Source organism: Kogia breviceps, chromosome 10, assembly GCF_026419965.1.
Source record: "Kogia breviceps isolate mKogBre1 chromosome 10, mKogBre1 haplotype 1, whole genome shotgun sequence".
NCBI classification, from domain to species: Eukaryota; Metazoa; Chordata; class Mammalia; order Artiodactyla; family Physeteridae; genus Kogia; species Kogia breviceps.
Window position 1 is genome coordinate 13318215 of NC_081319.1, and position 16025 is coordinate 13334239.

Consider the following 16025-nt stretch of genomic DNA (forward strand, 5'->3'; position numbering starts at 1 on the left):
GGTGTCCATACGTTTGTTCTCTACATCTGTGTCTCTATTTCTGCCTTGCAAGCTGGTTCACTGGTACCATTTTTCTAGATTGCACATATACGTGTTAATATACGATGTTTGTTTTTCTCCTTCTGACTTACTTCACTCTGAATAACGGTCTCTAGGTCCATCCACGTCTCTACAAATGACCCAATTTTGTTTCTTTTTATGGCTGAGTAATATTCCATTGTATATATGTACCGCATCTTCTTTATCCATTCGTCTGTTGATGGGCATTTAGGTTGCTTCCATGACCTGGCTATTGTAAACAGTGCTGCAATGAACACTGGGGTGCATGTGTCTTTTTGAATGATGGTTTTCTCTGGGTATATGCTTAGGAGTGGGATTGCTGGGTCATAGCCATGTTCTTCTTAACTGCAATATTGTCTTGCCCACCAGTTGGCTCCTCACTGAAAAATTTTTTAAAGAACATCTCTTTCAAGGATTTCAAATTTCTGAAATATTTTATTTGTGACTTCTGCCTTCATCACAACGTATACTTCTCATGTTTAGTTCTGTCTTCCATCCAGATTGTAAGCCCCATGATGTCAAGTAATATGTCCGTCTTTTTCGTGCTTGCTTTTATCTTTGTCTCTGCACTTAATAGGTGCTCAGTAAAAAACTGCCATGAAACATTTTACAAATAAACTTCTGGGTGTTCTCGAATAACATTGCTGTTTTCTATCATCATTATAGCTATTTATACTTTTGTCATCTCTTCTATTGTACTTTTACTTCTTTGAGGAATGGAAGTACTTCTGATTTTTTTCTGTTCCTCACAAATCTTAGCTCAGTACAAGGCATATGGAAAAAACTGTGATACATAGGAATTTGTGAAAGGGAGGAAAAGATGTAGAAATGTGGCTCTTTATACTGGGACACATAATAGCCATTAAGTCAAACATGGAAGTCTTCCAGGGCATGGAAGTTGTTTTTAAGTACTATCATGGCTCTTGTCCAAGTTGACTGACTTCAGATCATGTTTCTCTAAAATGCGCTGTGTAGGTTGTTTATGTGGTCACATGGAGTGATTTCTGGGTGGACACACAGTGATCTATATTTATGGCTATAGGAACCGAGTAACAGAGTTATCAGTAATGATGAAGATTGAAGGGTGCTTATGGCAGTAGTTACAGGACATAAAGATAGGAATCAGAGATGGAATGGCATGTGTTTCACTGCACTTTAAAGAATTTTTATTGTATGTAAAGACTGTCCTAGTATTTAAGTAATAAAAAAATGAAGGAAGCCTTTTTCTTCAACTACATTATGAACATTTTTTGGAACACCTGTGAAGCGTTCCATTTAATTTGATTACATCTGGCACAGGCTACATTTTTATTTGACTATTTCTTTCATGTCAACTATTTCTGCCTTTTTCTACATTAAATTTAAAAAGCTGTTGCCTTTTTTTATTTTTTATTTTTTTTTTGCGGTATGCGGGCCTCTCACTTCTGTGGCCTCTCCCGTTGCGGAGCACAGGCTCCGGACGCGCAGGCCTAGCGGCCATGGCTCACGGGCTTAGTTGCTCCGCGGCATGTGGGATCTTCCCGGACCAGGGCACGAACCCGTGACCCCTGCATCGGCAGGCGGATTCTCAACCACTGCGCCACCAGGGAAGCCCTACCTTTTATTTTTGAAGAAACAAAAGGCCCCTTAAAAGAGAAGCACATTTTTCAAGTCATTCCTCTGACCACCTGTACACTTTTGAACTTAACTGGTCTATAGCTGCTCTAGTGATTTACATAATAATTAGGCAAAAAGGGTGAGGCCAGTGATGGAACTGCTCCAGAATCCTTTTTCCATCTTCAAACTATTTAGGAAGTTGGGAAGACATAAAGGACTAGGTATGTCTACACAACCAAGGTACAGCTGAAGTAAAAGTGCATACAATACTGTCAGGATTAACCAAGATTTATAATCTCAGCAATATTTCCTTTCTCCTGACTGAAATATATACATTAACTATAGAGAAAACTCTTGCTTTCAATTCTAAATAGAGATACCTATATCTATAATTTTAAACATAAGGTGAAAAAAGTCTTAATTCATTAAAATGGATTGTCAATGTTTTCTATTCATTGGAGTGAGAGCACCGGCTGCTACAACAATAGTGAAAGTTATGTCACTTAAAATTTCATACATCAAAGTCTTCAGGAGTCATGGGCTTAGATGTATTTACATTCCAATGAATTCAATAAATATTGATTTAACACCAACTATAGCAATGGGGTTACGATGTGCATATCACAGACCTGATCATTATCTTCATGACATTTGTAGTTACTCTTTTCCAGTGCCTTGCATAGTGATGTGGCATATGCAGGGAACAATTAATTGTTTATGGAATAACTGAGTTTATTTCCTAAAGAAGACATGCTACAAATTTCTAGGTGTTTTTTTCCAAAACCAGTGTTCCTAAACTTTAAATCACCTGGAGGGCTTGAGTTTCTGAATTAGTAAGTTGAGATGGAGCCTGAGAATGTGCATTTCTCACAAGTTCCCAGGTGATGCTGATGCTTCTGGTCCAGGGGATGTACTTTAAAAACTTCTGGAGCAACCAGGAGGTGTTGAGCCAAAGCAAGAAGTTGCACCGAAGAGTAACATACATCATGGGCTAGTCACTGGGAGATGACTACTAACGCGGAGTCGCACCAGTCACAACGCCAATCAAGAACCTGGATCCTGCAGACGACCTTGTGGCAATGATTATCTCTCTTTCAAAGCCTGAAAAATTATTAAGGCTGATGCTGATGTCTGTAAGAACTAGAAGGTGACAGAATAACTGCCAAATTATAGAATATAAAAGAGAAATCAGCCACACACCACTCTTGTTTAACTACAATTTGCAGACAGCTGTCTTGGCAGAAGGAGGCCAGTTTGCAGAATTTTGCGCCGTAAGATTTTGCCAACACCTGCCTTAGCTGGAATCTGCAGTTGTAAATTAAACCACAGAAGGGACTTTTACCAACTTCTAAAGAGTGAGATTTTCTACTGAAGAAAAATGGCAAAAATTGTCCTATGGAAAGTTCCCACATGGCCTTTCTTGAGGAATGAATCATATGATATATATTACATTTATCTAAAAATATTTGGAAATATCTGATTAGTCATACACATTTCTTTGGATGAGTTCACCATTTTACTCTTTTAAGAAAGGTTTGTTTTGCTCTGGGTTGAAGGAGACATTGTAGGATCTAGGGGACTGTCCATGGAATCTCCACCACTACCCAGCCCCTAATCAGTGAATTCCCATTCGAGGCAATAATTGTGCAAATAAGAACTTTCCCAGTGCTGGAAAAGAGGAATAAGACACCTGCGGGTTGTATCTCACTTACACTTGGGGTTTTAATGTGACTTCAGAAGGCTGTGGGAGGTGAAAACAAACCCCATTATTTGACCTCAATCAAACCTACATTTCTTTCCTTCCTACTCAATAGTTAAAGTGCAGAGATAACCTGAGCTATTCCAGAAAGGTGTCTCCTATGAAGGTAGAGTAACTATTTATCCGTGCTTGCCTGGGACAGTCCTGGTTTACAAGTCCTGAAGTAATTTGCTAATAGTTTCCAGTTTGGGCAATTAATTATAAAGCCACCATCTTTTAGGTGAAAGAAAGCCGACTTTTGTCTTTTTTTGATGAAGTACTTTTATATTGATCCTACTAAAAAGTTCTTCATATTGTGAGCTAAACAACTCTCTCTCCAACTTTTTATGTCTTTCTTATCTATGTATGTATGTATGTATTTTTGGCTGCATAGGGTCTTAGTTGCAGCACGCGGGATCTTTGTTGAGGCATGCGGGATCTTTCGTTGCTGCACGCAGACTCCTCTCTGCTTGCGGCATGCGGGTATTCTCTTCTCTAGTTGTGGCGCACAGGCTCCAGGATGTGCGGGCTCTGTAGCTATGGTGTGTGGGTTCCAAAGCACGTGGGCTCTGTAGTTTGTGGCACGCAGGCTCTCTAGTTGAGGCACATGAGCTCAGTAGTTGTGGCATGGGCTTAGTTGCCCCGTGGCATGTGAGATCTTAGTTCCCTGACCAGGGATCGAGCCCGCATCACCTGCATTGGAAGCTGGATTCTTTGCCACTGGACTACCATGGAAGTCCCTCTCCCCCTAATTTGTACATGGTGGTCCTAGTTCAAGTCTTTGGAGCCACAAAGAACAAGTCTTGATGGACAGTCTTAAAATATTTAAAGATATTACCCTGTTGTCAGAGATTGGCAAAGTTATTTTTTGCATAGACACAGATAGCAAGGATTTTATTTAGGTTTTGTGAGTCATGCAGTCTCTGATTCAACTCTGCCATTGTAGCTGAAAAGCATCCAGAGACAATATGTAAACAAATAAGCATGGCTACTTTCCAATAAAATTTTATTTACAAAAACAGTGGTGGGTTATATGTGGCCCATGAACTAAGGTTTGGCTAAGTCCTGGCTTAGAAGAAATGGGGAAGATAGCAAAGTTTGAGAGAGCCAACAGCATCAACAAACTACAGAACTAACAAGATTTCATTCAGCAAGCTTGCCAAATGCTGAATCACTTGCAAGTAAAATACAGAATATAATTAAAAATAAGATATCATTTACAGTAGCAATAAAAATTACAGAGAATCTAGGAGTTAGCTAAGAATACTCAATATTTTTATGGAAAAAATGCTAAACTTGATTTATAAAAGCAGGCCACAGGCAAGACTGGCCTACAGGAGGAAATTTGCCAGCTCCTGGTTTAAAAAAATACTTATCCACTGCCTGGAATTCTTATCCGTCCTGTTAGATTGGCCAACTCTTTACAGAAGCTTGAGCTGATTCCCAACACCAGGCCAGGCTTCCTTACACACAAACCTTGATCGTTTGCATAATCTCACTGCACCTTCACTGCTCCTTGGTAGCTCTTACCACAACCGAAGCTTAAATAATCCTGCTTTAATTCTCCATCATCCCCAGTCTGGCTCCACTCCTGCCTCAGGTTGTAATTAGGCTCCTAAGCTAGACTATTATCTATGAGGACATAGAAGACTTTTGTATCCCTAGTGACAAGTATACAACAAGCACTCAATGAACATTTCTTGCTTAAATGCATGATCAAATGAATGCCCAAGTCATCTGTATTCTAGGCTGGACACCTCTCCTGTCCTCTTTCATTTCAAATCCCTCCATCTGTAAATGTGTTTCCCAGAACTCAATTCAATAATTCCAATAAGGATGAAACTTTAGACCTTCAATTAATTTGCAGTTCTCTAAAACTGCAGGCTCCCAGGGGCTCTGATCACATCATTTTATTTTACAGTGTACTATACACAACAGGTACCTAACAGATGCTCACTAACTGAAGAGTGAAATGACCATCTAAGACCTTTTGGCTCCCACGGACCTGAAATGAATCTGACTATGCTAGAGGTCTAAAGCTGACTGACAAGTTCCTAAGCTTCTCAAGGTTTCAAAATATCCACATCATTGAGACACTATTAAACGAGATTAGCAATGGCAGTTTAGCAAAATATCTCACATCCTTTAGTCATTCAGATGTTCTTCTCATAAAACAAGTTTTATGCCCACAGATCCTCAAATGTGATGTTGTCAGAGAATTAAATGAAAGACATGATTGCTGTGACAAAGCCACACAGAAGTTGCAAGCAGAAGCGAGAGTAAAATAAAGCAACGTGTTTGGGGACAAACTCTAGATCTTAGGTAATATAAAATTACGTGCAAGTCAAGGGCACATCTCTTCCTGTTGCCAGGCAGAAGTTTCATCCTTGCCAGTCTAAAGGCTAAATCATCAAAAAAAGGTTGTAGATCAAGTTTACAATCAAAAAGAGATCCTCTTAATGACTAGGATTTTAATCTGACGGCTAGGTTAATTAAATGACCTACAATTAAACCTGATCTATTCAAGAAGACCCACTGTGGTTGTTAATGCTCACTTGAGGATCTAACCCAATCTGGGGCAATATTAGGAAAGTTTACTATGAACAGATGGTAGTATCTTAATGAAGAATACATTACATTCCATTGATAATCCAGAATATTCTAGAATATTCTAGTTTTCTCTTTTCGAATTTTTTAGTCTTTGGTCTTAAATTTGGAACATTGAAGGGAACGTAGTCTTCTGAGCCAATAGGAAATCCAATGGCCACAGAGGTGAAGGTTCACAAAATGACCTGTGATAGCTCGAAAGAGTGAATGCACCTAGTTTTGCATTCATCTAGGACTGGTTGTTAGCACTAAGAAGAAATCTGATCCAATGAACAGCATCTGTATGGTGAGTTGTGTTTGATATTATGTGGCCTGTGCAAATGCTGAGACTGGAGTAAAGTAAGGTAGAGAGTTGTGACTGGCATCTCAGAAAACGACTAGAAGGACCCTTAGATAAAACTTATTATAAATCACTCATCTTTATAGCTAAGAAAACTGAGGAGCAAGGAAATGGCAGGATTTGTCTCACATGAGTTAGTGGTAGATCTGGGACTACACCTCAGAAGCCTATGACTTTTTTTTTCTTCTTGACTTTTAGTGCTACCCTACTTTTACTGCATCCTAGGTGACACCAAAGCAAACAAGACAAAGCTGGTGGGCACCGATGATGTACACTCTCAATCCTATGTTCAGCACGTCTGTTTCTGTCCCACCTTAGACTGCTCTGAAACTCTACGCTGCTAGGGTTCTCAGGTGGTCTCTTGTCCAGTAGGTTAAAATTTGATTTAAGTTGAGAAGATTAAATGCTTCAATGCTGACCTTGTTCAATGTTGTCATGGCTAAATAAAATTAGGCTTGGGGAAATGGGTCAGGACTTAGAAAAATATGGTCAGTTATTTTGTTATATTGAGAATACAAATTTTTAATAATTTAAATTTACAATGAAGTATAATAAACATTCAGAAAAGTGTTTTACATTTTAACTTCCAAAGACAATATATATAGTGTATATAAATTCATGTGTATTTATACACACACATCCTACATATATATGCTTATCAATGTATAAAAATATGGCGATGGAGGAAGGAAAAAGAGACAGAGAGAGAGAGAATGTGAAATTCTAAGATAGGATAAATCCTTTGTTTCCTGTTCCCTAGTAGCTCTTCTATTGAGAATTCTAATTAGCGGTAATATTCAAAAATATTTAACAACCAATGTGCAAAACAAAGAACCATCTGACACACACTGGCTGTAAACTGCTCAACATTTGTCTTGGTTCTAATAAGCAAAATAAGGAACTGCCCAACCAATCCCCAGCCAGTCTCAAGGAAAACACAGAAAAAAGGCAAAGGCCATAAAGTAATTTTTCATGCTCAGTTACGTACCTGTTTATGTAAAGTACATAAACAACCTCACAGACCTGATCTCATTTTCCCAAGACTGTCCTAATTTTTGCTAATTTTTTTCATCGTTAGCCATTTTAGAGCAAGTCAGGGGTAATAACTAAAGACAGAAAAAGTAGCCATTATGATTATCATCAAAATCTATGATTTCTCTCAGGGTCATGCTCCATGGGTGGTCCATTACCTTTGCTTATGGAAATATAGGTACATTTCTTTGAAATCTGTGAAGGAAGCACACAATGGAGCAAGCTCATCATCAATAACCAGCAACTGGGTTAATATTGATCCTTGGACTACTTTAGTATCTGTGGTAAAAGTAATTATGATATATTTTTCTCAATTAAATCTTTTTCTTTCACAGTACCAATGCAACTGGTGCACTTTCCCACATAATGAGTTTTATTATCATTTCAAAGCAGATTTGAAAATACCTAGCTAAGGGACTTCGCTAGTGGTTCAGTGGCTAAGACTCCGCACTTCTGGGCTTTCCTGGTGGCGCAGTGGTTGAGAATCTGCCTGCCAATGCAGGGGCCACGGGTTCGAGCCCTGGTCTGGGAAGATCCCACGTGCCGCGGGGCAACTGGGCCCGTGAGCCACAACTACTGAGCCTGCGCGTCTGGAGCCTGTGCTCTGCAACGAGAGGCCGCGACAGTGAGAGGCCCGCGCGCTGCGATGAAGACTGGCCCCCGCTTGCCGCAACTGGAGAAAGCCCTCGCACTGAAGCGAAGAACCAACACAGCCAAAAATAAAAATAAATAAATAAATGAACAAATTAAAAAAAAAAAAAAAAGACTCCACACTTCCACTGCAGTGGGCGCGGGTTCGATCCCTGGTTGGGGAACTAAGATCCCACATGCCGTGCAGTGTGGAAAAAAACCTAGATAAATAAATATTAACTCTAATGTAAAATACTCTCACATTTGTCCAGCTCTCAGTTTTCTAGTACTTCCTCATGATGAACACTACAAATAACATACAGTTTTTAGGAGAATTCCCAAAATAAAATTTGCAAAATCATAATGTAAATATGTAAATCCAGAGGCCAAAAAATCTTTTCTGGACCTCAGTTAAATAGCATGGTAACTGGAGACCAAGAACTTGATCCCACTGCTGTCCTGACTTACTTCTCTGGTCCTTAGTTCCCTTCTTTCTCGAAGAATAAAGGTGTAAAATAGGGTGATCTCTAAGGGCCTTCTAGATCCAATAAAATGTGAATATCCCTTCCACCAAACATTTTTCTAAAACAAAAAAAACCTCTAATCATTGAAGAAAAATGAGAAAACACAGAGAAGCAGAAAGAAAATAAATTAAGAATGGAACATTTTACCACTGAAAGTTAACTGCTTTAAAGTTTAACACTGTTAGCATTTTGGAGAGTAGGATTCCAGCTTTCTCTGTCATTCTCCACATACATTTTACAAAACAAGGATAACACTATCCACTCACTCTGTAATCTGTTTTTTAAAAATATAATTTGTGGAGCATATCTTAGGTAGGGAAGTTATTGATGTACAAAACAGTACTGCTGTGTTGTAACTGTTCAAAGCAGTTTACCTATAATTTCACACACGGAGAAAGCCTCTGAGGTAGGTACCGCTATCCTCATTTGACTGATGAGAACACCGTGAGGTGAGGTTAAACTGATGTCCAAGGTCACGCCGCTAATAAGTGGTGGGGCTGGATTCCACCCAGGGAACCTGGCTTACCTCCTCAACACCCTGCCCTACATTTCAGTCATGATCTGCAATGTAGGCACGGGTGAGCCATGTGAAGAGCTGGGGAAAATGGAACAGCAGGTATGAAGGTCTCGCAGAACCACAGTGTGTTGGGGGAGAGAGCTAGAGTGGGTCAGTGCCATGGGTCACCATGCAGCACGTTGCCCTTGGTTCCTGATAGGAACATGGACTAACGTTCACTTCTGACTCACTGTAACCTCTGGGGCTGGAAACAGTCATAGTCCAGACTGCTTAGCTGAAACTCTAAAGAAATAACCTAAATATTGAGGATACCTAGCTCTTTAAGCTACATCTGCACTTAGCAAGGGAAATGATCAGCCGTGCCAATTGGTTCAGTGCAGGCAAAAAGCTCCATTGCCTTGCTTAACCACACATTTTGGAGGCGGAAGGAGGCTATGAAATTTTGAGTGAGCTTCAATGATCGAGATGCTTGTACAAATTCTATACTCATCTTGCACTTAGCAGTCTAATATACAGTCACTAAACACCAGACTGTGCAGAACGATAATTTCATTGATTTTACTCTCACAGTGTACACTTTAACAAGAATGTCATTTTTATTTTGCAATCTCTTCCTGATTTATATTTCCCCTTTTCTCTTACCTCCAGCCAACAGCTAATTGAATAATCTATTTTGTGCTTAGGAATACAGTTCAAGCAGCCATTTTATGTATTCCAGCCGAAATGGGAAAGACATATGATGAATTTTCACCATGCAGCTCTCATGGAAATTAGGAAAGAAGGGGCATTAATTGCTGAAGGATGAGATCCTTAGTCTGCTAATTTTGTGATAAAATATTCTAATAAAACACATTTGTCATCTCTATGAAGATATACTAGGCAAGTCGAGATAAATCTAAAAGCCAAGCAGAAGGCAGAGTTGTGGCCAACTTGTGTCACCTAGGAAGACTGTGGACTTCCCGTGTTCCTGAATTTCTGTTCCTTCTCTCTGAAGCAGCAACCCTGGTGATGTTTCTCCTGGGCTGTGTCTTAGTGCATCAAAGTCAATATTTGACTACATTTTCTCCTTGATATACCAAAATGGATAACACCACTGAACAGACATTTTGGCATGAGCGTATTACGGACAGAGGCCAGAGGGGCTGTATTTTTAAATAATTCAGTACAGAATGCCCCTGGAACACATACCTCGAAACAGACTTTTTTATCCTTAGATCTAGAGAGATGGCACTGATAGCTTTTAACAGAATCGATCCTTTGCCTACCTTTCTTGTTAAACTGAGGAGATTGTTCAGTTTTATTTCATGTAACTCAGCCTAATGCAACATAGTCATTTAACATTTGCCATGTGCCAAGTACTGTGCTGCATCCTCGCACCAAACTGGATGAAAACTGTGGTCTGTGCTTGATCACGTGTCAGTGTCAGCAGGGTGGGGGAGGGCAGGCTGGTAAGTAAATATGAATATACCAGGTGACTGTTATGATAGAGAGATGGACCAAGAAGCACAAAACAAACAATTCTTTCTGTTGCCAAGGGAGAAGTCATGCTTTTGGCTTCATAAATAATGACTAAAATAATATTCTGAATTTCTCCCTTGTAGACCTGTTCAGTAAAACCATTTCAGTAAATGACATTCCCATCCACCCAGCTGCTGTGCCAGAAACCTGTGTGTCATCCTCGATTTTCTCTTTCACCACCTCCCACATCCAATGCATCAGCAAGTCCTGGCAGCAAACTGCAAACTATATCCTGAATCCATCTCCTTCTCTCCTTTCCACTGCCACCCGCTAGTTCAAGCTGCCATCGTTTACTGAGTGAATTACGGCCATCATCTTTAACTGGACTTCCAGTTTTGACCTTCAATTTTTAAAAAGTCCATTTTCCACACAGTAGCTAAGCAATCTTTTTAAAAACATACATAACTCTCTTACATAAAACCCTCGAATGGCTTTTCATTTCACTTGAAATAAAATACAGTCTCCAACCTCAACTCAAACCACCCTCTACCCTGGTCACTATGCTCTATAAGGCTCGCATTCTCTTTGCTCTCTGAACATGCCAAGTGATTTATTTTTAGGCCTCAGGGCCTTTGCATGTGATGTTAACTTAGCCTGGAAAGCTCCTCCCTCTGATCTTCACAGGACAGACTTCTTATCATTCAGGTGTCAGCTCATGTCATCCCCTCAGAAAGGTTTTGCATGACAATCCTGTCTAAAGTAGACATTCTGCCCCACAGAACCTCTGTTTCATCATACTCATTTATTTAGCACTATCTAAAATACTGCATTTTGGGTTTTGTTTAAGTTTGTTTGTTTGTACCTGTATCCTTTGAACAATGTAAATGCCATGAGAAGGGATCTTATGGTTTTAGTTCACTGGTGTCCAGAGTAGTGACTGCCACATAGCAAGTGCTAAATAAACATATATTAAATGCATGAATAAGTAAATGAATGATTGAAATCTACATTATTTGCTCAAAAATTCAAGCTTGGTCTATGCTGTAAGGATGCTCAGAGTTTCTCTGCAGAGGTGGTTTGAGAAGGCACCCGATACAGCATAGCTGGCGGGGAGGGGTCACACAGACATGACCTCCTGGAGAAAGTAATATATTTGAAGAAACTGGAAGGACCAGTATAAGTTAGTCAAGAGACCAAGAGAAGGAAGAGCATTTCAAGAAGAGGGAACAGAATACATATAAAGACTCATTGTGAATGTACAAGGACTCATGGTGGGGAAAAGGCATGGTGCTATTACAATTTGGCATACAAATCTGCAAGACTGTCTTCAAAACACACATGATGAATTACCATATACTGTTATATCATCCATCTAAGTAAGTAAAGTGAAATTCATATATTTTCTTGAAATATTCTTACCAAAGTGTGGGAAATTAAAACTTCTATCTCAGATAAGACTTGACATTCTTGCATTTCACTGTGGTTGGAACTATGTCTTCAGTATCATAAATCCAGAAGTTATGTGGATAATTTAGAACTTCTCTTTGGACACTGAATATTAAATTACATAGAATTGATTAATGAGCTTATTGTTCAACCTTCCATTTCATTTTGCCTCTGTACACAACTTAAGTGGAAAGAAACAAGAAATAGATTCCTTTGTTATTTATAGTCACCTAAATCCACATTCCATTCCTGTTGAGATTAGCAATTAGATTTCTAATTAGCCTTCCAAAATGGATTCATGGGTTTATATCTTATATTAGTGTAGGAAATATAGGTACTGAATGTAAAAAGCATTAAATTTTTCTTAAATTTAATTGACACAGTCAAGCTTTGCATGCCAATAACATAACAACCTCCTGAACTCAACCTATGATCACAAAAAGCAGAATTATGAAAATCCCTTAGAAAACTCACCATCATTTCTCAATATTAGCGGTGTGGGTGGCCCCAGGACCTTTTGGTTTGTTACTGTATTTGTAACCACACAGGTATAATTTCCAACATCTGATTTTTCTACTTTGGCAATATACAGATTCCCAGTCTCTTGAGAAACGAAGCGGCGATTATCCTGATAGGAAGGGTATTCATTGAAAATCCAGGCATAGCTCAGCTCTGAAAGCAAAAGGAATCATCATTACAAATATATCTTTTGTAAGAACTCTACTGTACTTATGAAAGAACTGGTCAAGTTAAAAATTCATATTCCTGCCCAATGGTCCTTTTTTCTGTGGGCTAAATATCAGTAGGAAGTAATTACAGTCCCTTAAAGCATTTATAGTCTTCCTACCATCAGTCAGTAAGGTTTTATTCCTATATGACTAGAAGGTACACTGATAGCCGATTAAGAGAAGTCCAATCTCTTTAAATCAAGGGAGTAAGTAAGCATTTATAGTTTGCTAAGCATGTGCCAAGCAAGCACCATGTAATTACTTACAGAGCTAATGCTCAAATTACAGACCCAGAGAGTCTACAATCTTGATATACCCTGGAAACTATTTAGATCACTTCTTTCATTTGATAGATAATAATCATAACAGTACAACACGGTGCCACATACTTGCATAGTACTTTGTGGGTTTCCAATATATTTTATAGTTTTCCATTAACTGAGAAACTCTGGCACAGAGGAACAAAGTAACGAATCTAAACTCAGCCCTAGTTAGAGACAATTCTGAGTCTCAATCCAGTCTTTTCCTAATGCCTCTTACTCTTGATGCAAATTCTTACTCTTTTCTCACTTGTGAGGTTGAACTCCTTTCTCACTATTTTAGTGAGATGGGGATTTAATATTGCAGCAAAAACTCACTAAACATACAAAGACTGGTTGCCTGGTCCCATAAATGCAAATCTGTATTTTTTAAAAATTAGCTGAAAAAAGTATTACATACATAAGGGCGTGACTATGAAGTAGCCATCAAAGAGCAAACTTCTCACAAACACTTATTCATCCCAGAATGCCAGTGGGATGGGTATAATAGGCAGTCATACCTGAAAATACTCCTCTGAAAGATCTAATTCTTCTTAAGAACTAGGTGAATGTTTTGTGAACGAACACGTTAGCTCATGCTTTCAATTTCAGAAAAGAAACCTAACTGACAGCGAGTTTAAATGATCTGCTGCAGTGAACTACTGTGCTCTGAGGAAACCAAACTTCTTTAGCTCCAGGCATTCTATGATTCCTCTCTTTAAAGTGTGATCCCCAGATTTGTTCAAAGCTGGAGAAGTGATATAGTACCCACGGGCACTGATTAGCCAACATGACCTGTTTTATTTTCAAAAGTTATTTTAGGCAGGAAGAGGAAGCAACTATCTCAGGTTTCAGAACTAGTTGGCTGTGTTCTTGTATGCTGCTCTTTAATATGATCCTGGCCTAAATTCTAAATGTAAGGAGTGTCCTTGGAAAATGGCAGAAAGGTCACCTCAGCTTTGTATAGAGAATACTAACTATTGGAAAAGGCACTTGTTGTTTAGTACTTCAATGAGTCCCCAGTTGAAATTGGCCTCAATAACTGAATGTGCCACAGGAAACATATTCTGTCTCAATAACCCACTGTTTACATACAAAGGAGGGGTCATGCAGATTTCTTTCCCTTTATCACTGATTGTAACATTTCCGTATGCATTATTTTAGAGAGATATAATTATGTTTATATGAGAATAGCTAATCATTTTATTTACACGTGCGCATGTAATTATAAATAACCCCATGCTGATGTCAAGAAGATACTAAGTGTAAATGAACAAGTGCTTCCCAAAAAGCTAGTTACTTCCTCAAGAAACTAAAATCTGGGGCATCCCTGGTGGCGCAGTGGTTGAGAGTCCACCTGCCGATGCAGGGGTCACGGGTTCGTGCCCGGGTACGGAAAGATCCCACATGCCGCGGAGCGGCTGGGCCCGTGAGCCATGGCTACTGAGCCTGCGCATCCGGAGCCTGTGCTCCGCAACAGGAGAGGCCACAACAGTGAGAGGCCCGCGTACCACAAAAAAAAAAAAAAAAAAGAAACTAAAATCTGGGCGAGGAAAGGCCCCTCTAATAGGTCATGAAGAAGTACAATGTGATAAGGCAATTTTCCCATAAAAACAGGAGATTTAACAAACAGCACAGAGCAATGTACTCCTCTCTCAATTTGGTATGTGAGTTTCAGGAAAACAAAGTAATCTCTGACCTTTTCAATTTTCTCATATGAATAATGAAGAGAACACTGCTTATCCCCTAATTAACTATAAGAGAGTTTTAAGAATAAATTAACATATCCAAAGTCACAAGGTAGAAGTTAGAAAGTAATTTACCAGCAAAATATTAACACACACTTCTCCAAGGAGAGTTATAATCAAATATATAAACTGTGTATATATATTTTTTCCTGAAGATAGTTTTCAAAACTGTTGCTAGTGGCTAGTGCCACAAGGCTTTCTTAATTTTGTAGGAGGACAGTTTAGTAACTAGAAAGTTGTATGGATCATGGATATCAGGAAAAAAGACATCTGCTTTGTTATTTTCCTAATTGGAGTAAAAACAAAAAAATGACGAGAAAACCAAAACTCAAACCTGTATTCCATCAAGAAAGCCATTTAAATTTAAACACTCTCCTGTTCAATTTCTTAATCCATCAAAAGGGGATAATTAATAAATGTGATACAGGTATGTGGAGACGATCAAGTTACGTGAGAGCCCTCTGAGTCATAAGCACATCTGTATCATTAAAATTTAATCATTTTTAAAGTAAATATAAAAACAAAAGTCAATTAACATGCTGTTGATCTATTGAAGTTATTTTGATTTCACTGCTTTTGTTACTTAGTGCTTTAGTAGGAGATGCAAACAACCGTAAACATATTCTGAAGGATTTTCTAAACTGTTGTCCTTGAAATATTAATTCCCTGTTAACAGAAGTTCTCTATACCCCCATCTACCTCAAATGTAAAAAGGTTACATGACCAAATGACTTTAAGAAGCACTGGATTAAGTAAAGTTTAACTGATTTAAAATTTTTTCCTTTCAGGACTTGCAAGAGGTTTTTAACACGCCAATGTTCCTCAAATTTCTTAGAGAGTATGTAAGCCATGCAAACTTATTTGATATAGAACTGCCTCCCACCCCCTCCAGCCACACACCACTTTTCTAAAAATTTATTAAGATGTCATGGGGCTTCCCTGGTGGCGCAGCGGTTGAGAATCCGCCTGCCGATGCAGGGGACACGGGTTCGTGCCCCCGTCTGGGAAGATCCCACATGCCGCGGAGCGGCTGGGCCCGTGAGCCATGGCCGCTGAGCCTGCGCGTCCGGAGCCTGTGCTCCGCAACGGGAGAGGCCACAACGGTGAGAGGCCCGCGTATCGCAAAAAAAAAAAAAAAAAAGATGTCACAAAACCTAGGGTGGGAAATCCTGAACTAATGCAATGATTTCAATTCAAGAAATGGTAAGTATAATATAAAGAATATTAACTGTATTACTTCAGTTCTGGGGAAAGTCATTAAGTTACAATAAACAACAGAAAACAACAAAACGTTGAAATAAA

At 39.1% G+C, this 16025-nt stretch overlaps 1 protein-coding gene across 3 annotated transcripts in view; it reads right to left on the bottom strand.

The window, feature by feature from the left end:
* Positions 1-16025, bottom strand: part of CNTN4 (contactin 4) — a 958070-nt gene that overhangs the window by 180230 nt on the left and 761815 nt on the right. For all 3 annotated transcript variants that reach the window (XM_067043593.1, XM_067043596.1, XM_067043595.1), the window contains one exon: positions 12423-12620. In XM_067043593.1, the coding sequence (XP_066899694.1) occupies positions 12423-12620 (198 nt within the window). The remainder of the gene's footprint in view (positions 1-12422; positions 12621-16025) is intronic.